At 38.9% G+C, this 12,248-nt stretch overlaps 2 protein-coding genes across 4 annotated transcripts in view; one reads left to right on the top strand and one right to left on the bottom strand.

Moving 5' to 3' along the window:
* LOC137637563 (protein tramtrack, beta isoform-like) overlaps window positions 1–2,844 on the bottom strand; it is a 62,319-nt gene extending 59,475 nt beyond the window's left edge. For all 3 annotated transcript variants that reach the window (XM_068369719.1, XM_068369717.1, XM_068369718.1), the window contains exon 1: window positions 2,738–2,844. The gene's annotated coding sequence lies outside the window, so the exon portion shown is untranslated. The remainder of the gene's footprint in view (window positions 1–2,737) is intronic.
* A 4,679-nt stretch (window positions 2,845–7,523) lies between these two features.
* The window catches only part of LOC137637562 (protein tramtrack, beta isoform-like), a gene marked incomplete at its 3' end in the record, with an annotated part of 5,861 nt that continues 1,136 nt past the window's right edge, over window positions 7,524–12,248 (top strand). Inside the window, exons 1-3 of the mRNA XM_068369716.1 lie at window positions 7,524–7,620; window positions 10,441–10,526; window positions 11,578–12,248. The exon at window positions 11,578–12,248 is cut by the window's right edge and continues 76 nt beyond it. Coding sequence (XP_068225817.1) covers window positions 10,446–10,526; window positions 11,578–12,248 — 752 coding nt within the window. The remainder of the gene's footprint in view (window positions 7,621–10,440; window positions 10,527–11,577) is intronic.

The following is a 12,248-nucleotide window of genomic DNA, read 5'->3' as shown; positions in this document are numbered from 1 at the left end:
ATTGAAGTGGTGTCAACAAGAAGTACTGCAGTACCTGGCCACAGGTGGCGCTTGTGAGTACACCCCCCTCTTGTATAGCGATCCCTGGCGTATCCCTTCCGTAGAATTCTGTCGGGCAACGGAGTTGACAGCTACATGATTATCGGGTAAGTTTAATATTGAAAATATGTCAATCAAGTCTTCAATGGAGACCTAAGGCTCATCTTCAACCGAGAGCAAGAAAGTATGTTCAGCCCTTGCAGGAAAACTTTGCTAAAAGGCGATACTTTTGTAAATATGTCGATCAAGTCCTTAATGAAGACCTAGGGATTATCTTCAACTTGAGAGCAAGAAAGTGTGTTCACTTGTTGGCGAACTTTCAGACGCTGGTGATTGTGCTTGTGCTTCAGACTTTGAGAGTGGAGATCGTGCATGTGGTAATCATAAAGATCTAGTGCTTGTCGGCTAAGTACTTGTGTAGGTCATAGAGCACAAAATAGATTGTTGGGGCTCAACTAAAGGCGAAAGCTTAGCGTTCTTTGATTGCTGCTTTTGGTACCGACAGAGAATGCTCAGTAGATTACCATACTGAGGACGAGTTTTGGCGTAAACTGCGTCTCTAGAAACAATCAAGCCGTTCGTGAATGTACAGACTCGCGGTGTGATCCTTTCCCATATCTAGCGTTAGAAGGGGCATCATGGAAATACTTGTGTATTCTATAATTTCTTCAGTAATCTTTGACGCTTCAGTGATCGTACTAGTGGGTCGTCATCTCAACTCATGGAGGGGTAGCATTTCCTTCTAGGGTTGACGAGCACATAGGACACCAGCCTTCTTTGCAAATACAGTAGGTTAATTTATAGAATGGTGCAACAAACAGTTTTAAGAAAATAAACTGGTTTTTAATGTATATTATGGCGTTTTCCTGGCAAAAATACATAGTTTTTGAGTTATGGTGGATCGACTACCATAACTGAAAAGCTATGGCTTTGCACTAGATATCGTTTTCAATAATGTTCGAAATACCCTAAAATATAGTTTACTTGCCTAATTGTGTTGATACTTAAATTAGCTTTTTAAAACTTTCTCTTTGTCAGTCATTGTCATACAAAATAAGTCATCGTAACATAAAAAGTTACCATAATCAAAACCAAGTAACAGTTATCAAACACTGTCAAAACAGAAGCATTTGTTTTCCAAGACTTCCGAACACATAAAAAATGGGGTTTTCCAACCCATTTTCTATGAAGTAATTCATAGCAGTGTTCATTATACTGTACTACAGTTACTTCCTAACTTGATTGAGCTAATTATCTATTGGTTTTTGCTCTGCCGTATACTCACTTCAATCGGAATTAAACATTATCTCATTGCTACTATGTTCTGGCAAGCGGAAAATGTTTCGCTACGAGCATTAGCCCCATGGGCTAGTATTTTGGCATTAATTATCAATTATAAAAACTCAAGGGGGTGAATAATGAATACACACATAAAGGTGCGAGTTGTAACTTCACACTCCGGCATCTGTTCGAGCATAGACTTAGCTTCCATTTCCAATGACCAGATTAAATACATCAAACACACGTTTCTACGCAGACCTTTCATCGTAAACATGATCAATAAAATAAAAGCTATGATTATATTGTATACTTCAATAGTGAAAATAAATAACAGAGAGGTTTTGAGTATAAAATGTTAGGGATTTGACTCTGCTTGAGCAAGTAAATTGAAGCTATCAGTGTTTTTCTAGTAACGCGTGTAGGAAGGTCCTGTGGTATGTGCTAAGATGACAAAATGAGAAAAGCGTATACTCTTATTAAAATCGGTAACTTCGATAATAGCGGTTACCGCAAGTAGTATATGGGATTCAAAATAGTGCACAGTATTTGTGCAAAGATCTATTTAATTATGAGAGTTTACACGTCATAACTAAAATTGCACTGTTCTATAACTGAATCGTACAGTACACATGGGGAAGGTGTTCGTCTCGTTCCCTGGCAAGATCAGTGTTAGGGGTCTTCACGACAGCCGTCGTCAACCGTTGGGACGTACAGGGGAATGGAGTCAGAGACGTCCCGGGAACATCGCTGAGCAGGAGAGGGACTAGAGCGTAGCCCTCTTGCACGACTTGCCACTTGAAGCAAGGCCATTAGCCCTTGAACCTTGGGTTTTATTATAGTTATGGACAGGGAAAGCACCCCAAATGAAAAATAACAGCTTTTTCCTACAGGAAAATACACCCGTTTTCTGTTCCCATCGGTAACTATAACAAAACTGTACCTCGATGCTTGGACTAAGAGAAATAACTCCAGGTAGATTTATTTTCACAAATTATAAGGAAGAAAACCAACAGGAGAGGGCAAAATTTTGAAAATAAAATTACCTTAAGTGTCATATTAACTCAAGGTGACTTTATACATATACCCCAAACAAATTAAGATACGAACATACCCAAAACTAGGCTACGCTACCGTAAGCATTTCCTTCGCTAAGCTACCTAAAATGGCTTCGCCCTGATAGCCAAGAATAACTTCATAATAACTCGTATACTTAGAATTAATACAACATTAAATATCATTGATTTAATTAATATTCGTCATAAGGATAAACATCAATGGAGGGTGTCAAATTTAGCCTCAAACTCGTACCCAATGCTGGTTTTCACTAAAACCTTAGGTCTCACACTACTTTCTCGTTTTTCACTCAGTAAATGACGTTAATATAACGTCTGACGTAGTTCTTTTGCTTTCCACTCACCAAAAAACGTTAAAATGACGTAAAGTTTACGAACGTTAACAAAAAAATCCACGAATATCCACCGTATGATGCCACAATAACAAACTCTCTCAGCTGAATGACCAATTGGTTTTACGTTCGTAGGACGTTAGGTTAGAATATTAATTTCTATCGTTTTTACTTTAATATACTTATAAAATTAATCAAATAATTAATATCTTATATTTAAATATTTCATGAGAACGTATTAATTACAAAATGGATAGCATTTGTTTATACATAAATATTTTGGGACGTTAGGTTGAAATATTAATTTCTGTCGTTTTTACTTCAATATACTTCTGAAATCAATCAAATAATTAATATTTTATATTTATACATTTTATTAGAACGTATTAATCTCAAAATGGATAGGATTTGTTTATGCATAAATATTTTGGTGCTGTTGTCTCTTCATATACATACCCAACGACCTATCCCAGATAATGAAAATAGCAGTGGCGTTTTATCAAGATTTTAATGTTATATGAATTCTTTAATTTCAAAAGCTTTTAAGCAACGAATATTATACTGATAGTAGAAGAGTCTATGAATAATAATTCTAAATGTAATATATCACTTACGGACTTGATATAGGTAGAACAATATGCATCAAATAATTAAAAGTTTGATTTGGAAAGGTCAGTGTAAGTTTAGGCAAGAAATGGTTTGCAAAAATCGAGTTTTTTTTAAAACTTACATGATAAATAAAGCTATTATTGTTATTTCATTGTTATTAACAAATTACAATCTTTATAGGAAAAGACAAACGTTACAAGATAAATGGTTGTTGATGAGTATGCCTAATTAGAACTTTTAATATACTCTATGTTAGGAGGTTTCTATCATCATCATTTGTGACTATCCACTGCAGAATAAAGGACTCAGGCATGTTCTTTCACTCGCGTCTGTTTATGGTTTTTCTATGACAGTCTAAACTAGTACATTTTCTTAGCCCGTCAATCCATCTTCTCTTCTTTCCCCTACTTCTTTTGCAATCTCCAGGGACCCATAGTGTTATTCTTAATATCCATCTACTCTCTGTCTTTCTCTTTATATGTCCTGTCCATGTCCATTTCTTTTTCTTAAAAGTTGTTAGAATACCCTCTACTTTCCTCAGGGTAGTGTTCTTGGTCCATTTCCTACTATACACATATGACATGTGGCTTGGCCTAGAAAACAAGCTTGTTGCATATGCAGATGATGCTACTCTCTTTGCATCAATTCCTTCACCTGAATGTAGATCTGTGGTTGCTGAATCCCCTAATAGAGAGCTAGCTAAAATTAGTGCATGGTGCAAATTATGGGGTATGAAGTTGAATCCTAACAAAACTCATAATATGATTGTAAGTAAGTCAAGGACAGTGGTTCCTCATCATCCAGATCTCAGCATTGATAATGTTTCTTTAAATTTGTATGACCTAAAAATCCAGATGGGATTCTCGACAGAAAATTTACTGTTGAGAAACACATTAGGTCTGTGTCTTCTTCAGTTACACAAAAATTGGCTTATTGGGAAAGTCTTATAAGACTTTCTTTGATCAATCTATTCTGAAGAAGTGTTTTAATTCATTCATTTTACCTTGTTTCGAGTATTGTTCTCCCGTTTGGTCTTCAGCTGGTGACTCCCATCTTAATTTGTTGGACATGAACTTACGGTCTTTTATATTTCTTATTCCTGACCTAGATATTAATCTCTGGTACCCTCGTTCAATCAGTTCGTTATGCATGTTGCATAAGATTTTTTCATAATTCTGTCCATCCTTTACATTCAGATCTTCCCGGACAGTTCCATCCTGTTCATAATACTAGGCATGCAGTTAATTCTAATCTTGAGTGATTCATATCATTTCTACAACCTTTAAGAGACTTAGAAGTTCATTGTATATGAAAGTCACGATAGGAATATATAATTTGTGAATTGAAGTAGGTCTATTAAAATTGAATAAAGAAAATGCATTAGTTATTGATATGAACAAGTTGTGTAATATTTCTGAAGGGATAGGCCTAAGTATATCTGGATGGTTTGGCCATGTGGGAAGAACGGAGAATTATGGTTTGATGAAAAGATAATATAATTTGAGTGAAATATTGGGTTAGGAAGTGAGGGAGATTTAGAAAGTCCGGGACAAATGACAGGAAAGAGGTACTGGAAAACATGATGAATCTCCTTATACGTGTACAAATTAGATGATATTGCAGAGGAAGTTTTTAATGTATTTAGATCATAATTCAAAACTTAATGTAATACTTTGTCACAATATTTTTCCTATTTCATCTTTTTAAATTTGTCAAGTAACATATTCAGATCTCTACCTTTAACTCTCATTATTTTCCCTTCCTAAACCTTATGAATGATCTATAATATGCTCTTCTCTCTGCCACTGTGACTCTAAGGCCGGGAGCACACTAGCGACTCTGTGGCGCCACAAAGCCACAGCATCGTATGGCGTGGATGTGGTCTCCCATAGGTTTCCATTGTTTTTCAAGTTTTTCCGCGCAAACTAGCGACTGTGGCTCTCTGTCGCTCATCCCCGCCACAGGCGTGGCGTGGCTTTGAAAACAATGGAAACCTATGGGAGACCACATCCCCGCCACACGATGCTGTGGCTTTGTGGCGCCACAGAGTCGCTAGTGTGCTCCCAGCCTAAGCCATATGAATCTCGAAAGAGTTGTGGTAAGCCCATTGGAAAAGTCCTTGCCTAGCAATCTGTTGGAACTGGATTCGAAATCCAATCAAGATCGATGGTTTCTAGTAGTATCTGTAAAGTCACATTCCTTGTGAGCTAGAGATGGGGGTGTTTATGCAAGCCTACAAGTCAACTTGCTGAATCATCAGCAGCCATTGCTTGGCCCTCCATGCTCATAGCTTTGGGGGGAGGGGCCTTCCTACACCCCTGGTGCCCTTCCTACGCCCCTGGTGCCCTTCCCACACCCCTGGTGCCCTTCCTACGCCCCTAGTACCTTTACTACGCCCTTGGTGCCCTTCCCACGTCCCTGGTACCCTTCCTATGCCCCTGGCACGTTTACTACACCCCTGGTGCCCTTCCTACGCCCCTGGCGCCCTTACTACGCTCCTGGTGCCCTTCCTACGCCCCTGGCACCTTTACTACGCCCCTGGTGCCCTTCCTACGCCCCTGGTGCCCTTCATACGCCCCTGGTGCCCTTCCTACGCCCCTGACACCTTTACTACGCCCCTGGTGCCCTTCCTACGCCCCTGGTGCCCTTCCTACGCCCATGGTGCCCTTCCTACGCCCCTGGTGCCCTTCCTACGCCCCTGGTGCCCTTCCTACGCACCTGGTGCCCTTCCTACGCCCCTGGTGCCCCTCTGCCATTCACGAGAAACCTTTAAATGTACATACACTCGTATTCTTTCAGACGCAACCACTCATTGTATTTTTGCATTTCTGAACACCCTGGCTTTACACCTTTGCTTCACCAAGCGCCAAGATATTGAACTTTCTCTCCTTAATAAGTAAAGTGTCACACATTACATTTTTGTGCATACGTCCACCAATATTCAATATGCAGCAAACTACCTTTATTTGAGGCCTTTCATGCTATCATTTTTCTTTTCAAGCCACACCACAAGATCGTAAAGAGTTATTGCTATAATTCTTTGTTGAGGCTTATTATTTCATACTGGCTGCTTTTATATATATATATATATATATATATATATATATATATATATATATATATATATATATATATATATATATATATATATATATATATATATATATATATATATATATATATATATACGATAAATTTTGCACATTTTTACGTGTTTTTCATATTCAAATAAGCCATATATATTTTGATATATTAATGTCTGGATTCTCTTAACGACCTCAGGATCAGAGCCCCAGGCGAAATCTCACAAAGAGAATCCAGACATTAATATATCAAAATATATATGGCTTATTTGAATATATATACATATATATATATATATATATATATATATATATATATATATATATATATATATATATATATGTATATATATATATATATATATATATATATATATATATATATATATATATATATATGCGTGTGTCTGTGTGTATAAAAATTGGCATTATCAGTGTTCAAAGCTTCGCGAAAACGTTTCATGAATAAATACTTCTATAGTTCTTATTATCCTGTTTTCAGGTAACGTTACGATTTATTTATAAACCAAATTAAATATATATCACACAGGTAAACAACAACAACAACAACAATAGCTGTCCCAGTTAAACTAAACGTTGAGTTGCGCATTCAATTTGTTTGTCTTTGACACCTGTCATTAGTCCTCCATCACCATAGCAGCAGGGATTTTTAATTTATTTAATTTATTAATTAATTTAATTTATAATCTATCATCAAACGTATAGAATTAAATAATAATTTATTTCTTATAGTTTAAATACATGTAATTCAAGAGATTTGATATAATGTTATCTGTAAAAAAAAAATTGAATGGGTTACGAGAATTTTTTTTATTTTGTTTGGTTTTAAATTTTGATATTTAATTTAATAATCAATAAATTATAAATATAAAGTGATTAAATATACATAATATTTAATCAATTAGATGATTTTATATCAAGAATAAACCGGGTTACGAGCGTTTCTTTTACTCTGTTTGGTTTTAATTTTTGATGGCTAATTTAATAATTATTGAAAAATAGATATAAAATGATTAAATATAAATAATATAAAATAACTCAGTGTATTTTATATCAAGAATAAACCAATATATCTATTTTATACTCCGGGTCTCTACACAGACGCTGATGACGTCACGAATATTGTTTAGTGGTAAAAATGGCTGATTTCGTGTTTAGGATTTGGTGACCTTTATTTCCCAAGTAAGTCAATATATATTAATTAATCTAAACATTTTAGACCTTTTTAATAATATATGAGTCTTAAGATATAATTATTATGTAGTTTAAAGGTTAAAATAGGTTTAAAATGACGATTTATGGCAATTAGAGTTATTGACCCAGACAGTTTGACGAATGTAAATGACATATCTATTGACAGCTTGAGTCTTACGTTTAATTGTTAATTGCTTTCGTTGCCTGTTTAGGAGGGGTTTTATATCATGGCTGGAAAGCTTTTAATTCGTATTTAAACAACGAAAAATAAGTAGTTTAGCGAGTTTAACGTTTAAGTCGGTCTACGGCATCGTAGGCCTATGGCAGCGTTAATTACAGGTTAACCTTCTATATTTCGTTCTAATATTGACGCCAACATAGGCCTACTGTTGTCTTAAGCATAGGCCTGCTATTGACGCCAACGTAGGCCTACTGTTGGCCTAAGCATAGGCCTGCTATTGACGCCAACGTAGGCCTACTGTTGGCCTAAGCATAGGCCTGCTATTGACGCCAACGTAGGCCTACTGTTGGCCTAAGCATAGGCCTGCTATTGACGCCAACGTAGGCCTACTGTTGTCCTAAGCATAGGCCTGCTATTGACGCCAACGTAGGCCTACTGTTGGCCTAAGCATAGGCCTGCTATTGACGCCAACGTAGGCCTACTGTTGTCCTAAGCATAGGCCTGCTATTGACGCCAACGTAGGCCTACTGTTGGCCTAAGCATAGGCCTGCTATTGACGCCAACGTAGGCCTACTGTTGGCCTAAGCATAGGCCTGCTATTGACGCCAACGTAGGCCTACTGTTGGCCTAAGCATAGGCCTGCTATTGACGCCAACGTAGGCCTACTGTTGGCCTAAGCATAGGCCTGCTATTGACGCCAACGTAGGCCTACTGTTGGCCTAAGCATAGGCCTGCTATTGACGCCAACGTAGGCCTACTGTTGGCCTAAGCATAGGCCTGCTATTGACGCCAACGTAGGCCTACTGTTGGCCTAAGCATAGGCCTGCTATTGACGCCAACGTAGGCCTACTGTTGGCCTAAGCATAGGCCTGCTATTGACGCCAACGTAGGCCTACTGTTGGCCTAAGCATAGGCCTGCTATTGACGCCAACGTAGGCCTACTGTTGGCCTAAGCATAGGCCTGCTATTGACGCCAACGTAGGCCTACTGTTGGCCTAAGCATAGGCCTGCTATTGACGCCAACGTAGGCCTACTGTTGGCCTAAGCATAGGCCTGCTATTGACGCCAACGTAGGCCTACTGTTGGCCTAAGCATAGGCCTGCTATTGACGCCAACGTAGGCCTACTGTTGGCCTAAGCATAGGCCTGCTATTGACGCCAACGTAGGCCTACTGTTGGCCTAAGCATAGGCCTGCTATTGACGCCAACGTAGGCCTACTGTTGGCCTAAGCATAGGCCTGCTATTGACGCCAACGTAGGCCTACTGTTGGCCTAAGCATAGGCCTGCTATTGACGCCAACGTAGGCCTACTGTTGGCCTAAGCATAGGCCTGCTATTGACGCCAACGTAGGCCTACTGTTGGCCTAAGCATAGGCCTGCTATTGACGCCAACGTAGGCCTACTGTTGGCCTAAGCATAGGCCTGCTATTGACGCCAACGTAGGCCTACTGTTGGCCTAAGCATAGGCCTGCTATTGACGCCAACGTAGGCCTACTGTTGGCCTAAGCATAGGCCTGCTATTGATGCCAGCCAACATAGGCCTAAAGCTTAAAACCAACCTACTGTCGCCTTGCGTTGGAGCCCTTAGGCTTATAGCATTCTGTATACCAACTAGGGTTGTAGATTAGCAAGTAATAATAATGATTAGACAAAAATACCCATAAATCTCATATTGTATATTCTAGTATCAGTTCATAGTGATATAATGTAATGAAATATATATTGTAATTTAATGCAGTAAGCAAGGCAACATAACGCAATACAGGATTATTTGTTGACCTTTGCAGCTGAAAATCATAGACAATGGGAGTCAGTTTAGGCCAAATTTCAACAAAATTTGACTCGCAAGCTTCTTATCGTAGCCTGTTAAGTTGTCTTTCTTAAGAAAATTTGGAGCCTTTGTAGGATGATGGCCAGATGCGTTTTCATTCATAGAAAATGGGAATATTATAAATTGGGGTGGACTGTGGCCGCCATTCTAAAATCGAGTTCGTAGAAAACGGGAATATACTGAACTGTGGCCGTCGTTCTAAAAACGATTTTGGCGAGAGAAGCTAACTTAAAAAACCCACCTAACCTATGCTAAAAGCCGTATCCTTACCCAGGGGGGCTTCGCGCCCTCCCCTTACACAACAGTTTCCTTACCTACGAGTACGACGGGAGAAGCTAACTTAAAAAACCCACCTAACCTATGCTAAAAGCCATATCCTTACCCACGGACCCCCCCCCACCCCATTACACAACAGTTTCCTTACCTACGAGTACGACGGGAGAAGCTAACTGAAAAAACCCACCTAACCTATGCTAAAAGCCATATCCTTATCCAGGGGGTCTGCGCCCCCCTCGGACCCCCTTACACAACATATTTAAGATCCGTAGACCATTTCCAAACGTTTTTATTCTATGCAAGATAACAGTCAGAGCGATAATAAGAAAATTAGGACGCTTGGCCGTAGCGCTACAAACTACCCGTTGTCTTTCTTAAGAAAATTTGACTTGCAGCTTCCTGGAATCTATTAAGTTTGTAGGATGAGGAGTAGGACTTTCTTTAGTGATTTATTGACTTGTTGGGTGGAAGCACATCTCTTCCTCTGTATCTCAATAATGTGATTAATTTTCTGCTTTCAGGAACAATGGATGGGGAACTGTTGTCGCTGAAGTGGAACAACCACCGTACAACGTTCTACCACATCATTAGTGGTTTGAGAAATAAGGTAATGTCGTTAATACATTTCCTTACCTTTTTTCCAATTTCTTTAAATTCTTTAGATACCATACTCATTTGAATGCAATGAATTTTTGTTCCTTTGCTACCCTCTTTGTTATATCCTTTGTTCAATTTGTAACAGTTTATTAACCCTTTTACCCCCAGGCTATTTGGAAATTTCCAACCCTTAACCCCCAAGGGGTTGTTTTTTTCCCAGCACATTTTGCAGTATATTTTTTTAAATTGCTCTAACAGCCTTAATTTTTGTCATAGAGAGGTCAGGTTGGTCTCATTCTCTTGGAAAATGCCTGAATTTTCTCAAAAAATTATCAAAAATATGAAAAAAAAAATTTTTATAGCATTTTTTTGCAAGGACGTACCAGTACGTCCATGGGGGTAAAGGGATGGGTTTTGTGAAACGTACCAGTACGTCCTTTGGTGGTAAAAGGGTTAACCTGGAGATTGAAATTGATATTGAAGCCAATTAAATCATGGCGTTTTCTCTTAGTTTTCATTGTATTTCAGTTAATGATTGATAGTGGTACAATATTTCAAATTACCTTTCAGTATTTATTGGGTACATTTTCTGTGTTTTTGGAATGTATTTAAGTTGTTTGGTCTCATTCAGAGGTGGTGGTTTTTTAACTAGTTAATTTCCAGCTTAACAAGTTTAGAAATTTTATTCCCACTTTGACCAAGTTCTGGAATGATCTTCCTAATCAGGTAGTTGAATGGGTAGAGCTTCAAAAGTTCAAACTAGCAGAATAAGTCTTTTTAAAGTTTATATATGAAATGAGTGTATTAATGTTGATGTTTTTAAAATATTTTAATTGTTCATTACTACTTATATCATTTATTTCCTTATTTCCTTTCCTCACTGGGCTATTTTCCCCCGTTAGACCCCTTGGGCTTATAGCATCTTGCTTTTCCAACTAAGGTTGTAGCTTAGCTAGTGATAGTAATTGTAACATTTTACTCTCCAGCTCTGTAAGAGCCAAGCTCGACACATTGAACTCTTAAATCTCCTCCTTTTTAATAAACGATAATCTCTGTTCCAGGAGTCATACACCGACGTTACTCTAGCCTGTGATGGAAAGTTCTACCCGACCCACAAATTCGTGCTATCCACCTGTAGTGAATATTTTAGTGAAATATTTGACAGAACACCATGCAAGAACCCAGTTATAGTGCTGAAAGACATACAATGTCGAGACCTCGAGTTTCTGTTGGACTACATGTACATTGGCGAGGTCAACGTAAGGCAGAACGAACTCACGTCGCTCATCAAAGCTGCCGAGTGCCTCAGAGTCAAGGGGTTGGCCGTGCCCGACGAGGAACCAAAAAGTGCTAGTTCGAGTAGTGTTTCAAATTCAGTGCCACATAGTAATAGTCAGAGACAGCGTCCCGAGCAATCTAGTCCACCCGCCAAGAGGCGACGCGGGGAAGAGCGGAGGCCGACTCCCGTCGTCTCGGACCAGAGTCCCGGCAGGCCCCCCGGGGACCGGCCGCTGGGTAGCCCCGACCGTAGTAGAGACGTCCAGTCAAACTTAGACGGTAGTGCGTGTGACGAGGGCCAAGGTGATAGTTCGGACCCAATTATTATTAAAGAAGAAAAGGAAGAGACTCAAGATGATTTAGTAAATGTACAAAATAGTTACGATGGGGGGGAGGATGATGGGGACGGACATCACGACTCGGAGGGGAACACTAGTGAATTTCCCGAGTTCCT

Source organism: Palaemon carinicauda, unplaced genomic scaffold (genome assembly GCF_036898095.1).
Source record: "Palaemon carinicauda isolate YSFRI2023 unplaced genomic scaffold, ASM3689809v2 scaffold849, whole genome shotgun sequence".
NCBI lineage: Eukaryota > Metazoa > Arthropoda > Malacostraca > Decapoda > Palaemonidae > Palaemon > Palaemon carinicauda.
Note: the sequence above shows the minus strand (reverse complement) of the source record. Positions and strands in the feature narration are given on the sequence as shown.